Here is a 16065-nt window from a genome sequence, read left to right as displayed (position 1 = left end):
AGGTGAGGGTGACTGTTTACATCCCTAATCCCCACAGGCAGCGCTTTCCTCCGAGATTACCGGGGATTAGGGGCTCGGGGGCTCCAGAAGCTCAGCCCGGGCTCTCCCTGCCCTTCAAGGAGTACCGCTGAGCCCCGCGGGGGCGAGCGGGCGCTGCCGGGATGAGCCGGGCGTTCTCAGCCGGGCACTGCTGGGCCGAGCTGGGTGTTCTCGGCCTGGCCAGCGGGCACAGCCGGGAGCGGCCACCCGCTTGCCACGGCCTCGCTCCGGTAGCCCAATGCCCATCGAGGCCGGGGAGCTGCAACCTGGGCTTTACACAGAGCATTAAAAGCTGAAGGGATCAGGGGCGGAGCGGGAGGGGACAGGGGGCTGCACGTTCCTGGCTGGGCGATGACGCAAAGGGGAGCGATGGTGACGCCCAGGGAGGCTGGCACTGGTGGAGAGGTCCCCAAGGTCCCCGAGGCACGCCGGGGTCCCTCGGCCCGGCGGCAGCAGCGATCCCAGGTCCCGGCCCGGCTGGGAAGTCTCCGCTCGCTACCGGGGCCCAGAGCTCTATAATTACCATGGGAGGCTGAGTTATTTTGGGAAGCGGCTTTGCTGCTGCCAAAGCTTTTATTCCTCCAAACCAAAACAAGATGGAAAGAGCCCAGCCCAGGATGCTGCATCCGGCGGGCGTGGGGAGTTTAACCTCCTCGCTGCCTGCGCCGGGGCTGCCGGCTCCCCCGCTGCATCACCCGCACCGAGACGGGGCCGGGGCGCTGGGAGGTTCACAGGAGGGTCCGAGGGGAAGATTTGGGGTCATGGAAACCACAGGGTGTCAGCCAGGCATGGGATGGGGCTGGGGTCAGCCCCGTGCTCAGCTGCTGGCGGGTCCGGAGGCCACATGTTCGGATGCTTCCCTGCATCCGTGAGAACCTCTATTTTTAGCTCTTTCTCTTGCAACGGGTCGCGTTTTGGGGCCTTCCCAGCGCGGTGGCTGGGCCGAGGAATGCCATGTGCATGGACAGGAGCACCTCGCTGCTGCTCCCAGTGACACAGCCCAGGGGACAGAGCCCCAGGGGTCCATCCCCAAAGCCACCAGACAGGCAGAAGCCCTGCTCTCCACTCTCCAAAGCAGCCAAACAGACTCCAAGCCGGGAACAAACTCATTTTTCACACAGTGGAAAAGATGAGCCACATCAGGTACCCTACAGTGCTCCCCAAGAGCTGCTCCAGCACAAGGATGAAGTGGGTCGGGGGGTCTGTGTTCAGGGTGGACCCCAAAAACCTGGGGTGTAACTCCTGCCCTTGGGCCTCTTCCCCTTGGTCTGAGCCCACAAGGGCTGCCCGTGCCTGGGTTGCTCCCTGTGCTTGGGTCTTAAAGAGCAGCCAATTGCCCCCAAACCCAAAACCCACATGCCAGGGCCTTCCAGCTCCCCAAACCCACACACCAGGGTCCCCTAAACCCACTTGTCAGGGTCCCACAGCTCCCCACGCCCACATCCCAGTGTCCCTGTCCTTGGGTTGTCTCTGCAGGGAGCCCCTGCTCAGAGCCTGGGGGTTCTGAGGGTCCACATTCCCCGAGTCCGGGCAGTGCCAGCCCCTCAGAGGGGTTTGGGCATGGGATGAGCTCTATGGGATGGTGACAACAGCAGTGGGGACGGTGGCACAGCCATCCAAACCCACGAGCCCAGGTGGTCCCACCCCAAGCCTTGCCCACACAAGGCCCCCTGCCCTCCTTGGACTGAACCTTCCCACAACTCATCACGTGTCACCAGCCCCCAAATCCCTCACAAAGGATTCACCAGTCGATGCTGCCCATCCCTGGTCCTGCCTGGGGACCTGGTGGCATTGGGAAACCAGGAGCACCCATCACTCACCTCCCACTCCGGAGCCCCAGTGGGAAGGGGCTGTGCTGGAGCTGGGGGAGGATGGCAGCGGGACTGAGGAGAAGCCACTTTTCCCAGCAGAAGCAGCTGAGGTTTCCAGGGCTCCCCAGCTGTCCCCTCCCAGGTGCTGTGTCCCCACAAGAGCAGCAGTGGGGTTGGGGATGGGCCCCATGTGCCCCCAGCTGGCAGAGAGGGGCAGGATGGCAGAGCTGCATTCCCAGTGTTGCTTATGCAGACCTTACAAAAACTGCTGGCAAATGAGGCGGGAACGTGTGTCCCAGGGGATTTTCTTGCCTGGATTTGGCCAGTCTCACCTGTCAGGGACCAGAGGACACCTGAGGGGGGACAGGAGCTGCAGTGACAGCCCTTCTTCCCATCCTCACGTCCCACACCCCGCTCCAGTGAAGGGGAAATTGAGGCAGTCAGGTACCGACCCTTCACCATTGGCCTCGGAGCTCCACCGGGGTTTTGGGCATCTGGACATTCCCCTGGAGCCACCAGGTCCTGGTGACACGTGTGACCCAAGGAGGTGGCTCCTATCGCAGCCCAGGCCGCAGAGGGGGACACAGAGGTGGGACAGTGACACCAAACCACCGAGGGAGGGCTCAGGCTGCTCCAGACCCACACAAAGCCCCTGGTCCTGAGCCAGAGGGATGGATCCTGTACCCAGGGGACAAAGGTGGCGCTGGGGACAGGGCCAACCACGACAGACACGCCGCAGAGCCATGTGCCAGATGCAGGAGGGGGATCAGAGGGCTGGAGGACAGGAATGGTCCCAGGATGTCTCCAGTCCAGCCTCTGGCTCAAAGCCAGGATGGGCTGAGGTGGAAAGGGCTCCAGAGGATCCCAGAGCCACTGGCTGCTCTGGGAAATCCTCATGTGGGGCTGAGTCTTGCTGTGGCCAGGGATGGGGCCCAGACCCCATGTCCCCATGGAGCTGGACACCCCAGCTGGACCCAATGATCCCTCTGCAGCTCCACACATCCCTGCGGAGCTGGGCACCCTCGTGGGATCCCAGTGACCTCCTCCAGCCCCACACCTCCCTACAGAGTCAGGTGCCTTGGTGGGATCCCAGGAATCCTTTTCCATCTCCACACCTCCCTATGGAGCTGGGTGTCCAGACTGGCCCCCAGCACCTCCTCTCCTTGCACATCTTAAGCCTCACAAGGACCCTCTGCCTGTCACCCCTGTCACAAGATGTCCCCCAGGAGGGTCCCTGCAGCAGCAGTGCCCCCCTTGCCCAGACTCTGGGAGAACCTGCCCTTCTCCCTCTGCACTGGAGCCCCAAACTTTCCCTCGAGGAAGGTGACAAACCCGTGGCCGATGGGTCACGGCTGGAGCCGGAGCTCTCAGGGTATCCTTGCCAGAGCCACCGGTGCCTTCGGCCACCCCCTTGGTGTGGACCCTGGCTCCCCACGTGCCACCATTCCAAACTGGGGTCAGGCGTGGGCAGGACCCTACCAAGGACATCCCAGGGTGGGCACAGAGCAGGACCTGGGAGGGGACAGTGGATGCGGTGGCAGCTCTTGGTGGCCTGTGACATGGTCTGGGTGGCCCTGTCCCTCCTGGGAGGGAATGGCTGGAGGGGACAGCCAGGTGCTGGTGCTGGGATGAGCCCCTCCCACGGGCACTGGGTCAGGCTGGACTGGGGCTGGATTTGGGCACAGGGCACTGCACACCTCCGGGGGGGCTTTGGGGTGACAGTGACAGCAAGAGGCCAGTGCAGCTGTGCCAGAGCCACCTCCCTGCCTGGTGAGGGGGGGTCCCAGCTTGGTCTGGGGTGAGTTGCTGGTCACAGGGGTGACTGAGTGGCCACTTGTTGTGGCCAGCTGCTGGCTCTTGCCCCAGGGGCCACCAGCAAGTGTCGCAGTGGGTGTGGTGTCCCTGACACCACCGGGCACAGCACACCCACAGCTGCACCCGGCTGGGTGAGGGGCTGGGCAGGTCCCAGGGGTTTGGGGGTTCAGGGGTTCCTGCTGCAGGGCTGGGGGTCTCCCGGAGACCTGCTCTCCTGTGGCAGCAGGGGACTGGGGACTGTGGTGTTTCCCAGGTGTGATGGCCACAGTGGGTCCCTCACCCCAACGTTCCCAGGGAGTGACAGTGTCCTGCTCCCAGAGCAAACAGTCAGCACCAAGGGCAGTGCGGTGTCACCAAGGGTGGTGACAGCCCGTGGCACCAGGCAGGGTGTTGGCCCCTGTCCCTCACTGGGGTACTGGGGAGCAGGCACTCAGGAGCCACCCCGGGAGGGGGACAGAGCCACTGTCACTACGTCCCCCTGGCCCCCCCGGAGCAATAAGCCATGAGGTTTCCTGATGGATCCTGGGACCCCTTCAGGCTCCTTCCCCAGCTGCAGCATCACTGGGGCCATTCTTGGGGACCCCTTCCCCATCCCTCCCCCCTCAGCTCCTCGGGTTCCAGGTCTTCTCCAGCTCACAAAGCTCAGCATCCCCCAAGGACGGAGATTCCCCACCTTGGGGACCTCAGTTTGGTTCAGGAAGGTGACAAGGACAGAGGGACAGCAGGGGAGGGCTATGGGCTACCCCAGCATGAGCCACCTCACTGTCCCTGGGGCTGGTTTTACACCGAAGGCAAAGCAGCTCCACGGCACCGACGGTCACAGGGCTGGGGTGACAGCGGGCATGGCCACCAGGCCAGCGAGGGGCCGCAGGGCTTGGGGGCCCTGCTGACACAGGCAGGGATGGCTCCGGTCCCAGGGCTGGGGGTACCCACAGAGGGGTGGGGACAGCACAAAGGGGGACGACAGCACTGCGGGTGAGCGAGTTGGTGGATGCCACCACGGCCGGTGCCACAGCCCCACCCTGGGCAGAGGGACCGTCCCCTCCTGCCTCAGTTTCCCCAGGAGCTCCCAGCCCCCCCGGGGGAGGCGAGCGATTGCCAACAGGCCGGGCAGCGAGCGGGGAAGGATTTATTGACTCACGGCTCGGGGTACATCACAGTTTGAGCTCCCTTCCCGCCTCCGCAGAGGTCGCCTTGGACTTCCCGGGCAAAAGTGCGCGGAGAGGCTTCACAGTTTGATCCCTTCGGGAAAGCAGAACCGAGGCAGTGACAAATGGCAGACGCTACGTTGTATGAAAAAATAATACAAACTCTTCTCTTTAAATATCTTACAGAAAAATGAACCTGAATAAAGAGCATGAAAAGCACCGCGTGGCGCAACCCCCCGGGCCCCCCAGGGCAGGGGGACCGAGATGAGCCGCGGCCCCACATCCCTCCATCCCCAGGGCTGCGCGGTCAGGGCTCAGCACGGCAGCAGAGGCGCGGGGGCGGCAGGGACCGCTACGTGCCCGTCCCCGCGGCCCCCTCGCTCGGCCGGGGGTGCCGGCAGCCCCCCGAGCCCGGGGTGCCGGCGGGAGCAGCGTCAGGGGCCGGCCGAGGGCGTTGCTACGAGGGCGCCCCGGGGGCCGCGGGGTCCCTCCGGTGTCGCAGTGCAAGTTCACGGAAAGCCAAGGCACCGCCGCGAGGCCCGCGGCTCTGGCCGGGGAGCCCGCGGGGCTCGGCGGGGGCAGCCCCGGTGTGCAAACGGGAGGTGAGCCGGGGTGGGGGACACGGGGACACGGGACGGTCCCCGCGGTGCGGCCGGCCGGGCTGGTCCTGGCGGTCAGAGCTACGGCGTGGGGGTGCCCAGGGCCACGGGGTGCCCAGGGCCATGCGGCCCCGGGGAGAACCGGCTCCCCGGGGCGGGGCAGGGCGGGCGGCGGGGCGGGGCGCGCCCGGGGGTCCAGCCCCGGGGTGGGGCAGCCCCAGGAGCGGCTGGCGGCGGGCGTGGCTCCTTCTCCCGTGGCTGCAGAGGGTGCGGGCGGGGGCTCTACCGGGGGGGTGCGGGCAGCCCCCCCTCCCGCCGGTGCGTCTCCCCGAAGGCCCGGTCCAGCTGCTCCAGCTGGGAGCTCAGTGGCAGGTGGATCTCCAGGTGCATGCGCAGCGCCTCCAGCCACTGCTCCAGCTTGGCGAAGGACGGCCTGCGGACAAGGGCACACGTGGCAGCTCCGCCGGCTCTGCCCCCAGCCCGGCCCCGGCCCCAGGCATCCCCTGGGGTATCCATCACCCACCTCTTCTCGGGGTCCAGGTCACAGCAGCAGACGGCGATGGGGAAGAAGCTGGGGGGGCAGGCGGGGGGGCAGTAGCGCTCCAGGAAGCCCCGGACGTTGAGGCCGAAGTCGGTGGTGCGGGGCAGGTAATCGGGGTCAGCGCTCACCCGGCCGATGATCTGCGGGCAGCGGCAGGGACGGGCGGGCTCAGCACCAAGGGGGGACCCCAACCCCAAACAGGGACCCCTAAGCCCCAAGGGGGAGATGTCTAAGGCCCAAGAGGGAGCCCAGACACAATGAAGAAACCCCAACCCCAAGGGAGAGACCCCAACAGGGCGACCCTTAACCAAAGGGGAGAGGCCCCAACCCCAAGGCAGGATTCCAAGCCCAAGAGGGGCAATTCAAGCACAGTGAGGACCCCAACTCCAAAAGGGAGACCCCAATCCCAAGGGGGAGAACCTTATCCTGGAGGAGAACCCAAATACAATGGGGACTCCAAGCCTAGGGGGACCCCAAGCCCAAGGGAAGCAGCTCCAATCTTAAAGTGGAGACTCTAAACGCCCCAACGCCAAGGGGGACACCCCAACCTTGGGGGAGTGACCCCAAACACCATGAGGACCCCAGCATCCATGGCAGAGCCCAGCCCCAGGGGCACTTGCCTCACACAGAACGATGCCGAAGGAGAAGATGTCCACCTTCTCATCGTAGCTCCTCCCTGCAGGGACAGACAGGGTCAGGGCCCTGCCCCACCAAGCGTCCCCCACCTGGGGACAGAGCCCTGGATGGCCACATTCCCCTCACCGTTGATCATTTCGGGGGCCATCCAGTAGGGGTTCCCCACCACCGTGTAGCGCTTCTTGCGGTCCGGTTTCTTCAGGTTCTTGAGATGTTCGGGCTGGTTCTTCTCGTCCACCATCAGCCGCGCCAGCCCAAAGTCAGCCACCACCACGCTCTTGTTCTGGGGGGACAGGCAGGGGTGAGGCCTGGGGGAGGGGACTGAGAGCCCCAGCCAGGCCGGGGGAGGACAGCACCAGGGTGGGACTCACCTCCCGCACGAGGCAGTTGTGAGAGTTGAGGTCGCGGTGGATGATGTTCATGGAGTGGAGGTAGGCCTGTGGGAAGGGTGGGCTGAGAGCAGGGGCACCCCCACACCGTGGCCCCCCCACCCAGCAGCACCCATCCCACCCACCCACCCACCCCACGGTGGCACCCACCATGCCGGCGGCGATGTCCTTGGCGAAGCTGACCCGCTGGCTCCAGGGGTAGTGGCTGTCCTGGGGGGCAGGAGAAGGGGGAATTTGTCAGGGAATGGAAAAGGAAGAGGGGTCCCCAGCCCCACCGGGGCTGTGGGGTGGTGGGGGACCGACCTGCCCCCCAGTGCTCACCATGCTCTTGATGAGGCTCCTCAAGGTGCCCCCTTTGATGTACTCTGTGATGAAGTTGAGCCTCTTCTCCTTGTAGAGCACCCCGATGAACTTGAGCACATTGGGGTGCTCCAGGCAGCGCATCACCTTCACCTGCAGGAGACCCCCAGCCCCATGTCCGTGACACCCGGAGGCTCCCACAGCCCCTGACAGAGCTGCTGCTTGTAGACTCAGCGGGCAGGGCTGCACCCACGGGGCCCGGTCACCCCTCTCCAGGGGTTGTGCCCAGGCAGGGGCCAGGACCAGACAGATCCCCCCCTCACATCCCCCCAGCCTGGAGGATTAAGGACAGGGGACGCTCACCTCTTTGAGGAAGGTCCTCTGCGTCTCCTCGTCGAAGCGGATCAGCTCCTTCATGACCATCACCTCGCCCGTCTCCCGATGCGTCACCTGGCCGGGAGCGCAGGGACTCAGCCACCCCCGCTGCATCCCAGGGAGCCGAGCCCCCCCCCACTCGTGCCCCTTGCCCCACCTTGATGGCCTGGCCGAAGCAGCCCTTGCCCAGCACCTCTCCGTGGATGAGGTCGGAGGGGCGGAAGATGCGGTGGGCGCGGGACACGACGCGCAGGGACTCGGAGCGCCCGATGTCCTTGCGCTGGGATGCGGGAGAGCCCACGGAGCCCGAGCCCGGGGACTTGTCCGTGCTGCAGCTCCTCCTGGGGGATGGACAGGCAGTGGTCAGTGCCAGGGCGGGGGGGACCCGGCTGGGGCAGGGGCCGGGGCGGCCTTACGTGACGGCGCGCTGGCGCATGGCAGCGGGGTCCTCGCAGGGCGCGGGCGCCGGCGAGTGCAGGGGGCTGCACGGGGCGGGCGGGGGGCTGCCCGCCAGCCCTGGCTCCCGGCCCAGGGGCTCGTGGGGGTCGTGCTCGATGGTCAGCTGCAGCAGGCGGCTCGTCTCCTGGATCAGCAGGTCGATCTGCGGAGGGAAGTGGCGGTGGGGCGGGTTTGGGGACGGGGCGGCAGCGGGGCTGGCTGGGGGTGTGGCAGGGGGAGTGGAGTGTACCTCGTCCAGGGGCACGTGGCCGATGGGGGTCCCGTTGATCTCCAGGATGCGGTCGCCCACGTGGATGGAGTTCTTCATGTCAGGGCTGATGCAGTCCGGGTCCACCCTGTGGGGACAGGGGGTCAGACCCCTGACACTGTCACCATCAGGGGGGTGTGCTGGGACACTGCCCATGGGGTCACCCGGCTGTCACCATCACAGTGAGTGTGCCCACGGAGTCACCCCCCTGTCACTGTCCCAAGGAGGTGGCATGTTCTCTGCGAGTCACCTCTGGGAACATGCAGTCACTGTTCCCACAAGCTACCCCCTGCAAGGTGGGGATGTGTGGGCAAGACACCCACTGCTGGCAGGGGACATGCAGACAAGCTGCCCTCGTTGGACGGGGACACGGAGGCACACTGCCCACGGGTCACCCTTGCTTGATGGGGGCACGTTGTCATGGCTCCCATGAGTCGCCCTCTAGGATGGGGACACGCAGTCATGGTCCCCAGAGTCATCCTGCTAGATGGGGACAACAGGCACGTTGCTCATGGGTCCCTCCTGCTGGACAGGGACATGCTGGCAATGTCTCCACGAGCCACCCCAACCACACGGGGACATGCATGGTACCCTCAGCCCACCCTGCCACACGGGGCAATGCCAGCATGGCCAGGAACACACCAGCACAGCCCCCACAAACCCCCCTGCATCTGGGGACATGCCACCACAGACCCAACAGGCCAGACCTGGACAATGGGGACACCCCCAGGCCCATCTCTCCTCCTCCCACCCCCAAAAGGTGTCCCTGGGATGGATCCCAGGGGCAGAAGGGGTGCGGGATGCCCCAGCCCTGGGGAGGGGACGGGGGCAGAGGGCTCAGGGACGCACTCTCGGACGCGCACGGTGCGGGGGTGCTCGGTGCCGCAGCCCTGGTCGATGGAGACGGAGAAGCCGCGCTTGCCGTCGGAGCAGGCGGGGATGGACACGAGGGTGACGGTGTGAGGGATGCGGGAGGCCGGGGAGTCCGGCAGGATCTGCTCGATCACCGGGGTCACCACCATCTGGTAGTAGCAGTGGCCGCTGCGGGGAGCGGAGCGGGAGGGTGGGCGGGGGTGCCGGGGGCCGTGTCCCCCCAGCCCCCCAGGCCAGCCCAGCCGTACCAGTAGAGCTTGGAGCGCTCCACCAGTGCGTAGGTGTCCCCGTCCCCGATGAAGGTGCGGCAGTTGAGGCAGCTGAAGCACTCGGGGTGGTACTTCTGCTCCCCGGCCACCTGTGGGCAACGCCATCAGCCCCGGGAGCCCGCATCCCCGCACTGAGGGTGGGGCTGGGGCTCAGAGGGGGCTGGGAGCACCCACGGGTGCACCAGTGCTGTGGGAAGGGCAGGCTGAGCCACAGGATGGTGGGGACAAAAGTGCCACCAGGCTGGGGGTGGCTGCAGGAACATCTCCCACCACCCTAAGCCTCTCCTCTGCATCCCCCAACCCCAACGTGGCCCTCCAGGGTCCCCCTAAAACGTAGAGGATGCCCCTGCCACACCCAGCAGTGCTGCGGGTCTGCACCCCCTCCCCACCTCCCCCGCTTCCCCAGAGCTCAGCTATGGGACAAGGCTCCACATCCCACCCCTGGGGACCCCGTGGTGCTCACCATGACCAGCCCATAGACTCCACAGACCCCGTGGTGCTCACCATGACCACCCCACAGACCCCATGAAAATTCCCCACAGACCCTATTGACCCCGTGGTGCTCACCATGACCAACCCACAGACCCCAGGGACCCTGTGGTGCTCACCATGACCACCCCACAGACCCCATGAAAATTCCCCACAGACCCTATTGACCCCGTGGTGCTCACCATGACCAACCCACAGACCCCAGGGACCCTGTGGTGCTCACCATGACCAGCCCCTTGGTGATCTGCTCAGAGCAGCCGTGGCACAGCTCCCCGAAGCGTGCCCAGTAATCCTTCTTGCAGTACAGGCGCCCATCCTTCTCGTAGTACTGGTGGGACAGGGAGGCCCCGCATTCACAGCACCTGCGGCAGCGACAGGGACCCCCTTGTCACCTCGTCCCCACTGTCACCCTGGGGCGCAGCCAGTGCTCGCCCACGCCACAGCTCTCTGGGCAAGCCGCTTCCCCCACCTCCTACACAGCTGCAGGGCCACTGCATCAATGTGTCACCATCCCCAGGGTGACAGCAGGTGACTCCGGGGGTGACAGTGCAGGCTGGGGCTGCAGGGACACGTGGGGACACCGGGGTGGACAGGGCAGGGGACGTGGGGCAGGGAGAGGCATGAGGAGGGAAGTGCCAGCCCTGCATGGATGTGCCAGCCTGGACAGACACACAGAGGGGTGTACCAGACTGGTGACAGACATGCCACCCTGGTGACAGACGTGCCAGCCTGGCACAGACTTACAGAGGGATGAGACAGACTGGTCACAAGCGTGGCAGCCTGGTCACGGACAGAGGGACATCCCAGCCTGGTGACAGATACACAGAAGGGCATGTCCCTCTATCCATGACTAGGGTGACATGCCAGTCTGATCACAGACATACAGAGGGACGTCCCACCCTGGTCACAGATCTGTCACCCTGCTCACAGATGTGACAGCCTGGTCACGGGCACACAGAGGAACCTGTGACCCTAATCAGGGACAGAGGGATGTCCCACTCTGGTTAGGGACACACACAGGGATGTGCCAGCCTGCTCAGGGACATGCCAGCCTGGCACACACACACACAGAAATGTCCCACCCTGGTGACAGATGTGCCAGCCTGGTCAGGGACAGATGGACATGCCCCCTTGGTCACAGCCCCCCTACCCTGGCACAGCCAGCCAGAGGGATGTGCCAGCCTTGGGACGATCCGCAAGGCGCACAGGGGGAGGGGGAGCTGCTCGGGGCCGGGGGGTGCAGGGGGTGACAAGAGCAGGGGGTGCAGAGGGGGCTCTCAGGTTTGGGCTACAGGGGAGCACATCGGGCTGTGGGGGAGGGGACAGGGGGGACCAGAGAGGGTTTGTGTGGGGCTGTGGGAGTGGCTGGGGGTGCAGAAGGGGGGCTATAGAGGATTTTCTATAGGGGAGTGCTGAATGGGGGCAGGGGATGCTGCAGGAGGGGTGCAGGGGCTGCAAGGGGGGAGTTCCTCTTGAGGAAGGTGTTGAGGGGGTGTAGGGGGTGCTGTAGGGGATTTCCTGTAGGGGATTTGCAGTGTGGGGCTGCTGTAGGACGCAAGGGATGCTGTAGGGGATTTGCTGAAGGGGATTTGCAGTGCAGGGCTGCTGTAGGGTGTGGGGGCTGCTGTAGGGTGCAGGGGGTGCTGTAGGGGATTTGCAGTGTGGGGCTGCTGTAGGGTGCGGGGGTGCTGTAAGGTGTGGGGGCTGCTGTAGGGTGCGGGGGGTGCTGTAGGGGATTTTCTGTAGGGGATTTGCAGTGCGGGGCTGCTGTAGGGTGCGGGGCCTGCTGTAGGGGATTTGCTGTAGGGGATTTGCAGTGTGGGGCTGCTGTAGGGTGTGAGGGGTGCTGTAGGGGATTTGCTGTAGGGGATTTGCAGTGTGGGGCTGCTGTAGGGTGCGGGGCTGCTGTAGGGTGCGGGGCTGCTGCAGGACACGCCGCGGGGGATGCCGGGGGGTGCCCGGGGACTGTCGCAGTCCCCCCCCCCACCCGGCCGCGCAGGTGGAATACCAACCAGCGGTGACGTCACGGCGCGGAGTTTCCCCACCCCATGACGTCACCGCGCGAGGACTCCCCCGCCCGATGGCGCAGCACGAACCTCCCCTGGGCTGGGGGCGGGGGCGGGAGGAGGAGGGGGGGAGGGAGGAGGAGGAAGAGCAGGAGGGGGAGAAGGAGGGGGAAAAGGAGGACAAGGGGAAGGGGAGAGGGAGAAGGAGGAGAAGAAGGGGAGAGGGAGGAGAGGAAGAAGATGAGGAGGAGGAAGAGCAGGGGCAGGGGGAGGAAGGCTTTCAGCAAGCCCAGCGCTGCCGGAAGCCGCTCACCCGTGAGGGGGGACCGGATCCAGCTGCGGCCCCGGGGTGGCTTCACTGGGGCTGATGGCCCAGGGAGGGGGAGCCGAGCATGGGGGGCACAGGCTGAGCCCCCCGGGGGTCCCTGGGGTGCAGAGCCCATCCTGACCCGCTCCCACTTCAATCCCACTCCCACTCACTTGGCTCCAGCGCTCAGGACACGGCTCTTCCTCAGCACCGCCGCCAGCATCCTCCTCCACCGGACAGGGACACACCCCGGGGACACCCTGGGCACCCCCAGCCCCACAGGGAACCCCGTCAGGTCCCGGGCACCCCCAGCTCCCCGGCCCGGGCCCTTTCTCCTGCTCCTTCTCGGGGCTCCAGCGGCTGGAGCTGCCGGGAGGGCTCGAGTGAAAGAGGAAACAGGGAGGGAGGGGGGCGGGTGACATCAACCACGCGCACCCTGTCACCCGGCAGGAGGGGACAGCGAGGGACAGGCAGCAGGCCTGGCCTCAGCCGGGGCTCCCACGGGTGCCAGGAGCCACAGCCACGCTCCGGCGAGCGACACCGTGACAGCCTCACGCGTGTCCGTGCCACGGCCGGAGCGGGAGGGAGCACTGCCCCTGTCCCTGCAGAGCATCCCGCTGTCCCCGACGCCATCCCGCTGTCCCCAAGGCCATCCATGCCGGTGCCATGACACCATCCATCCCCATGTCCCTGATGCCATCCCCGTGTCCCCGGCGCCATCCCGATGGTCGCAGTGCCACCCACCCCAGCGTCCCCGCTGTCCCCCGGTGGGTCCCACCTGAAGCAGTCGGCGTGCCAGTCAGCCTTCAGCGCCTGCAGGTACTGCCCATCGTAGATGCCCTGCCCGCAGCTCGCACACACCGGCAGGTCGGTCCCTGCGGCCAGGGGAACACGAGGGGACAGTGCTGTCACCCCCCCGGCCGGCCTGGCCACCCACAGCAGCACCCGGCATGAAATCCCTCTGCCCGCGGTGGCGAATTCCATCCCCCACCCATTGATCCTGGAATGGGTCAAGGTCGTGGCACCCACGTCCCCAGGGCTGGCGACAGGGCAGGGGTGGGATGGGGGCACACCGTGGGTGCAGGGGAGGCACAGGGGACAGGATGGGGGCACAGAGTGTCGGGAGGGTGGAGAGGGGCAGGATGGGTGCACCAAGGGATCCCGGGAGGATGGCGGGGTGTGGGATGGGTGCTGGGGGTGCTAGGTGCATGGGGCGACAGCAGGATGAGTGCTGGGGGATCCTGGGGGACACAGAGGGGGCCAGGGTGGGTGCTGGGGGATGCAGCAGGACACACAGGGATGCAGAATGGGTGTTGGGTGATGAATGGGGGGGACAGAGAGGGGTGCAGGATGGGTGCTGGGGGATGCAGGAGCACACATGGGTGCAGGATGGGGGACTGCAGGCTGGAAAGGGGTGCAGGGGAGCACAGGGGCTGCAGGGGGATGTGGAGTGGAGGTGCAGGGAGGGGGGCGAGGGGTGCAGAGTGGGGGTTGGGGGCTGCACAGTGCATGGGGGGACACAGAGGGGTGGAGGAGGTCTCCAGAGGTCCTGGGGGTGCAAGTCCTCAGGGTGTGTGGGGGGCAATCAGGGCTCCAGGGAGTGCAGAGGGGAAGGAAGGCACAGCAGGGATGTGAGGGTGCAGGAGGGATGCAGGCTGGAGGGGACAGGGGGTGCAGGAGGGGCACGTGGGGTGTGCAGGGGAGATGGGGGAGTGTGGCGGTGCAGAGGGAGATGTGGGGTGCTGGGAGGGTGCAGGCAGGGATGCAGGCAGGGTGCACAGGAGGAGAGTGCTTGACGAGGAGGACAGGGGGAGATTTGGGGGTGCAGGGGGGAATGCAGGCTGGGTGGCAGTACAAGGAAAGATAGGGGGAGGATGGAGGCTGAACAGGGGGTACAGGGAAGGCTTGGGGGTGCAGAGGGGATGCAGGGTGAACAGGGGCTGCACGGGGGCATTTGGGGGTGTATGGAGGACACAGGCTGGGTGGGGGTGCAGGGGGCTGCAGGCCAGAAGAGCGATGTAGGGTGGGATGCAGGGGGTGAGGTGGGCTGGGTGAGGGGTGCAGGGGGACATTTAGGGGTGCAGTGGAGGATGCAGTGGGTGACGTGGGCTAGATGAGCAAGAGGTGCAGGGGGTGATCTGAGGGTGCAGTAGGGATGCAGGGTGGCTGGGGAGTGCAGGGGACATGTGGGGGGCACGGGGGATATAAGGTGTGGGAGAGGGGTTCCAGAGGGGGATGTAGGGGTGCAGGGTGATGCAGGGGGGCTCTGGGGAAGGTGCAGGCTGGATGGGGCGGCAGGGGATATCGTGGTGCAAGGGGGAACCAGACCAGAGAGGGATGCAGGGGGGGATGCGGGCTGGGTGAGGGGGTGCAGGGGGGAGATGAAGAATGAACTACGGGCACAGGGGGACATTTGGGGGACGCAGGGGTGATGCGGGCTGGGTGGGGAGCGCAGGGGGCATGTTGGGGGCGCAAGGGTGCGGGATGGGGGTGCCGAGGAGGATGCAGGGGCGCGGGGACGCTGGGGAGGACGAGGCTGGCTGGGGGCTGCGGGGAGGATGCGGGCAGGGTGCGGGGGGCCGCACGAGCCGGGCTGGGGGGGTCTCGGGGCCCGAGCGGCGGCGGAAGCGCTGAGTCAGGCGGGGGGGGCTCGGGGGGTCACGCACCTTCGTCCTCTCCCATAGGCTCGTCCCTCCAGGTGCAGCACAGCAGCATCAACCTCATGCAGGCGCGCTGGCCGGCGCCGCGCCGGGCCGGGCCGGGCCGGGCCCTGAGGCGGAGGCGGTGGCGGTCCCCGCGCGGGCGCAGCCCCGCTCCGGCCCCCCCGGCCCTGCCGCTGCCGCTGCGGCTCCGGGCGGGACCGCGGCGCCTGCACCGCGCCTGCGCGGCCGGGGGGCGGGGCGGGGCGGGGCGGGGCGTGGGCATTGATGGGCGTGGCCTGGCTGGGCGTGGCCAATGCAATGGGCGGGGGCGGGGCGGGGCGGGGCGGGGCTCGCGGCTGCACGCTCGGGCCCGGGGGGACGCGGAGCTCACGGCGGGACGCGGAGCTCACGGCGGGACGCGGAGCTCACGGGGGATGCGGAGCTCAGCGGGGAACGCGGAGCTCACGGGGCGATGCGGAGCTCACGGGGCGATGCGGAGCTCACGGCGGGACGCGGAGCTCAGCGGGGAACGCGGAGCTCAGCGGGGAACGCGGAGCTCACGGGGCGATGGAGCCGTCCCCACCCTCCTCTGACCATAGCGTGGTGTCCCCAGCTACGCCAGGCCAGCCCCATGGGCAGGGCACGGGTGTCGCCCCACCATCACGGGTGTCCCCCACGTGGCCCAGGCCGTCACTGTGGTCAGGACACAGGTATCCCCATCTGCCCTGGGATGTCACTGTGGGACACACGGTTGTCCCTCTCATTCCCCACGTTGTCATCATGGAATAGAGCATGGACATCTCCCTGCAGCCCCGGGCCACCACCATGGCAAGGGGCATGGACTGCATCCTGTGTCCCTGGCTTGTAACTGTGGGATAGGGTATGGATATCCCCTTCATTCCCCATACCGTTACCCTGGGACAGCACATGGATGTGTCTGTCAGGCCCTGGGCTGTCACCAAGGACAGGCACAGCGCCGCTGGTCCTCAGGCTGTTGCCGGGGCACAAGGCATGGACATTTTCCTGCACCCCAGGCCCCCGCTGTGAGTCAGAGCACAGACCTTTTCCTGGCTCCCCACGCTGTCACACCAGGACAGGGCAGAGATGCCCCCCCGATACC

General features: G+C 66.6%; 1 protein-coding gene across 3 annotated transcripts; it reads right to left on the bottom strand.

The window, feature by feature from the left end:
• Positions 1 to 4776: 4776 nt before the first annotated feature.
• Positions 4777 to 15076, bottom strand: LIMK1 (LIM domain kinase 1). 3 transcript variants are annotated; one of them, XM_039563088.1, is made up of 17 exons: positions 14970 to 15076; positions 13082 to 13178; positions 12477 to 12563; positions 10214 to 10352; positions 9481 to 9590; positions 9209 to 9400; positions 8342 to 8447; positions 8070 to 8254; positions 7811 to 7994; positions 7642 to 7728; positions 7300 to 7431; positions 7129 to 7188; positions 6961 to 7026; positions 6716 to 6872; positions 6574 to 6629; positions 5936 to 6093; positions 4777 to 5845 (listed from the first exon to the last, which is right to left on the bottom strand). In XM_039563088.1, the coding sequence occupies exons 1-17, from the start codon at positions 15025 to 15027 to the stop codon at positions 5695 to 5697; spliced, it is 2025 nt and encodes a 674-aa protein (XP_039419022.1). In that variant the 5' UTR covers positions 15028 to 15076; the 3' UTR covers positions 4777 to 5694. The 3 variants fall into 3 exon arrangements, with proteins under 3 accessions (XP_039419022.1, XP_039419023.1, XP_039419024.1); XM_039563089.1 differs by lacking the exon at positions 12477 to 12563; XM_039563090.1 differs by lacking the exons at positions 13082 to 13178; positions 14970 to 15076 and adding an exon at positions 10735 to 10798 and having other exon boundaries at positions 12477 to 12544.
• Between the last annotated feature and the right edge of the window lie 989 nt (positions 15077 to 16065).

Source organism: Corvus cornix, chromosome 19 (genome assembly GCF_000738735.6).
Source record: "Corvus cornix cornix isolate S_Up_H32 chromosome 19, ASM73873v5, whole genome shotgun sequence".
Lineage (NCBI taxonomy): Eukaryota > Metazoa > Chordata > Aves > Passeriformes > Corvidae > Corvus > Corvus cornix.
Note: the sequence above shows the minus strand (reverse complement) of the source record. Positions and strands in the feature narration are given on the sequence as shown.

Coding starts and splice junctions, on each gene's coding strand:
- LIMK1 (XM_039563088.1), bottom strand. CDS start 15,027: ATGAGGTTGATGCTGCTGTGCTGCACCTGGAGGGACGAGCCTATGGGA. Junction 13,179..14,969: donor GCCTATGGGAGAGGACGAAG/GTGCGTGACCCC, acceptor CCCTGGCCGCAG/GGACCGACCTGCCGGTGTGT. Junction 9,591..10,213: donor TCACCAAGGGGCTGGTCATG/GTGAGCACCACA, acceptor CGTTGCCCACAG/GTGGCCGGGGAGCAGAAGTA.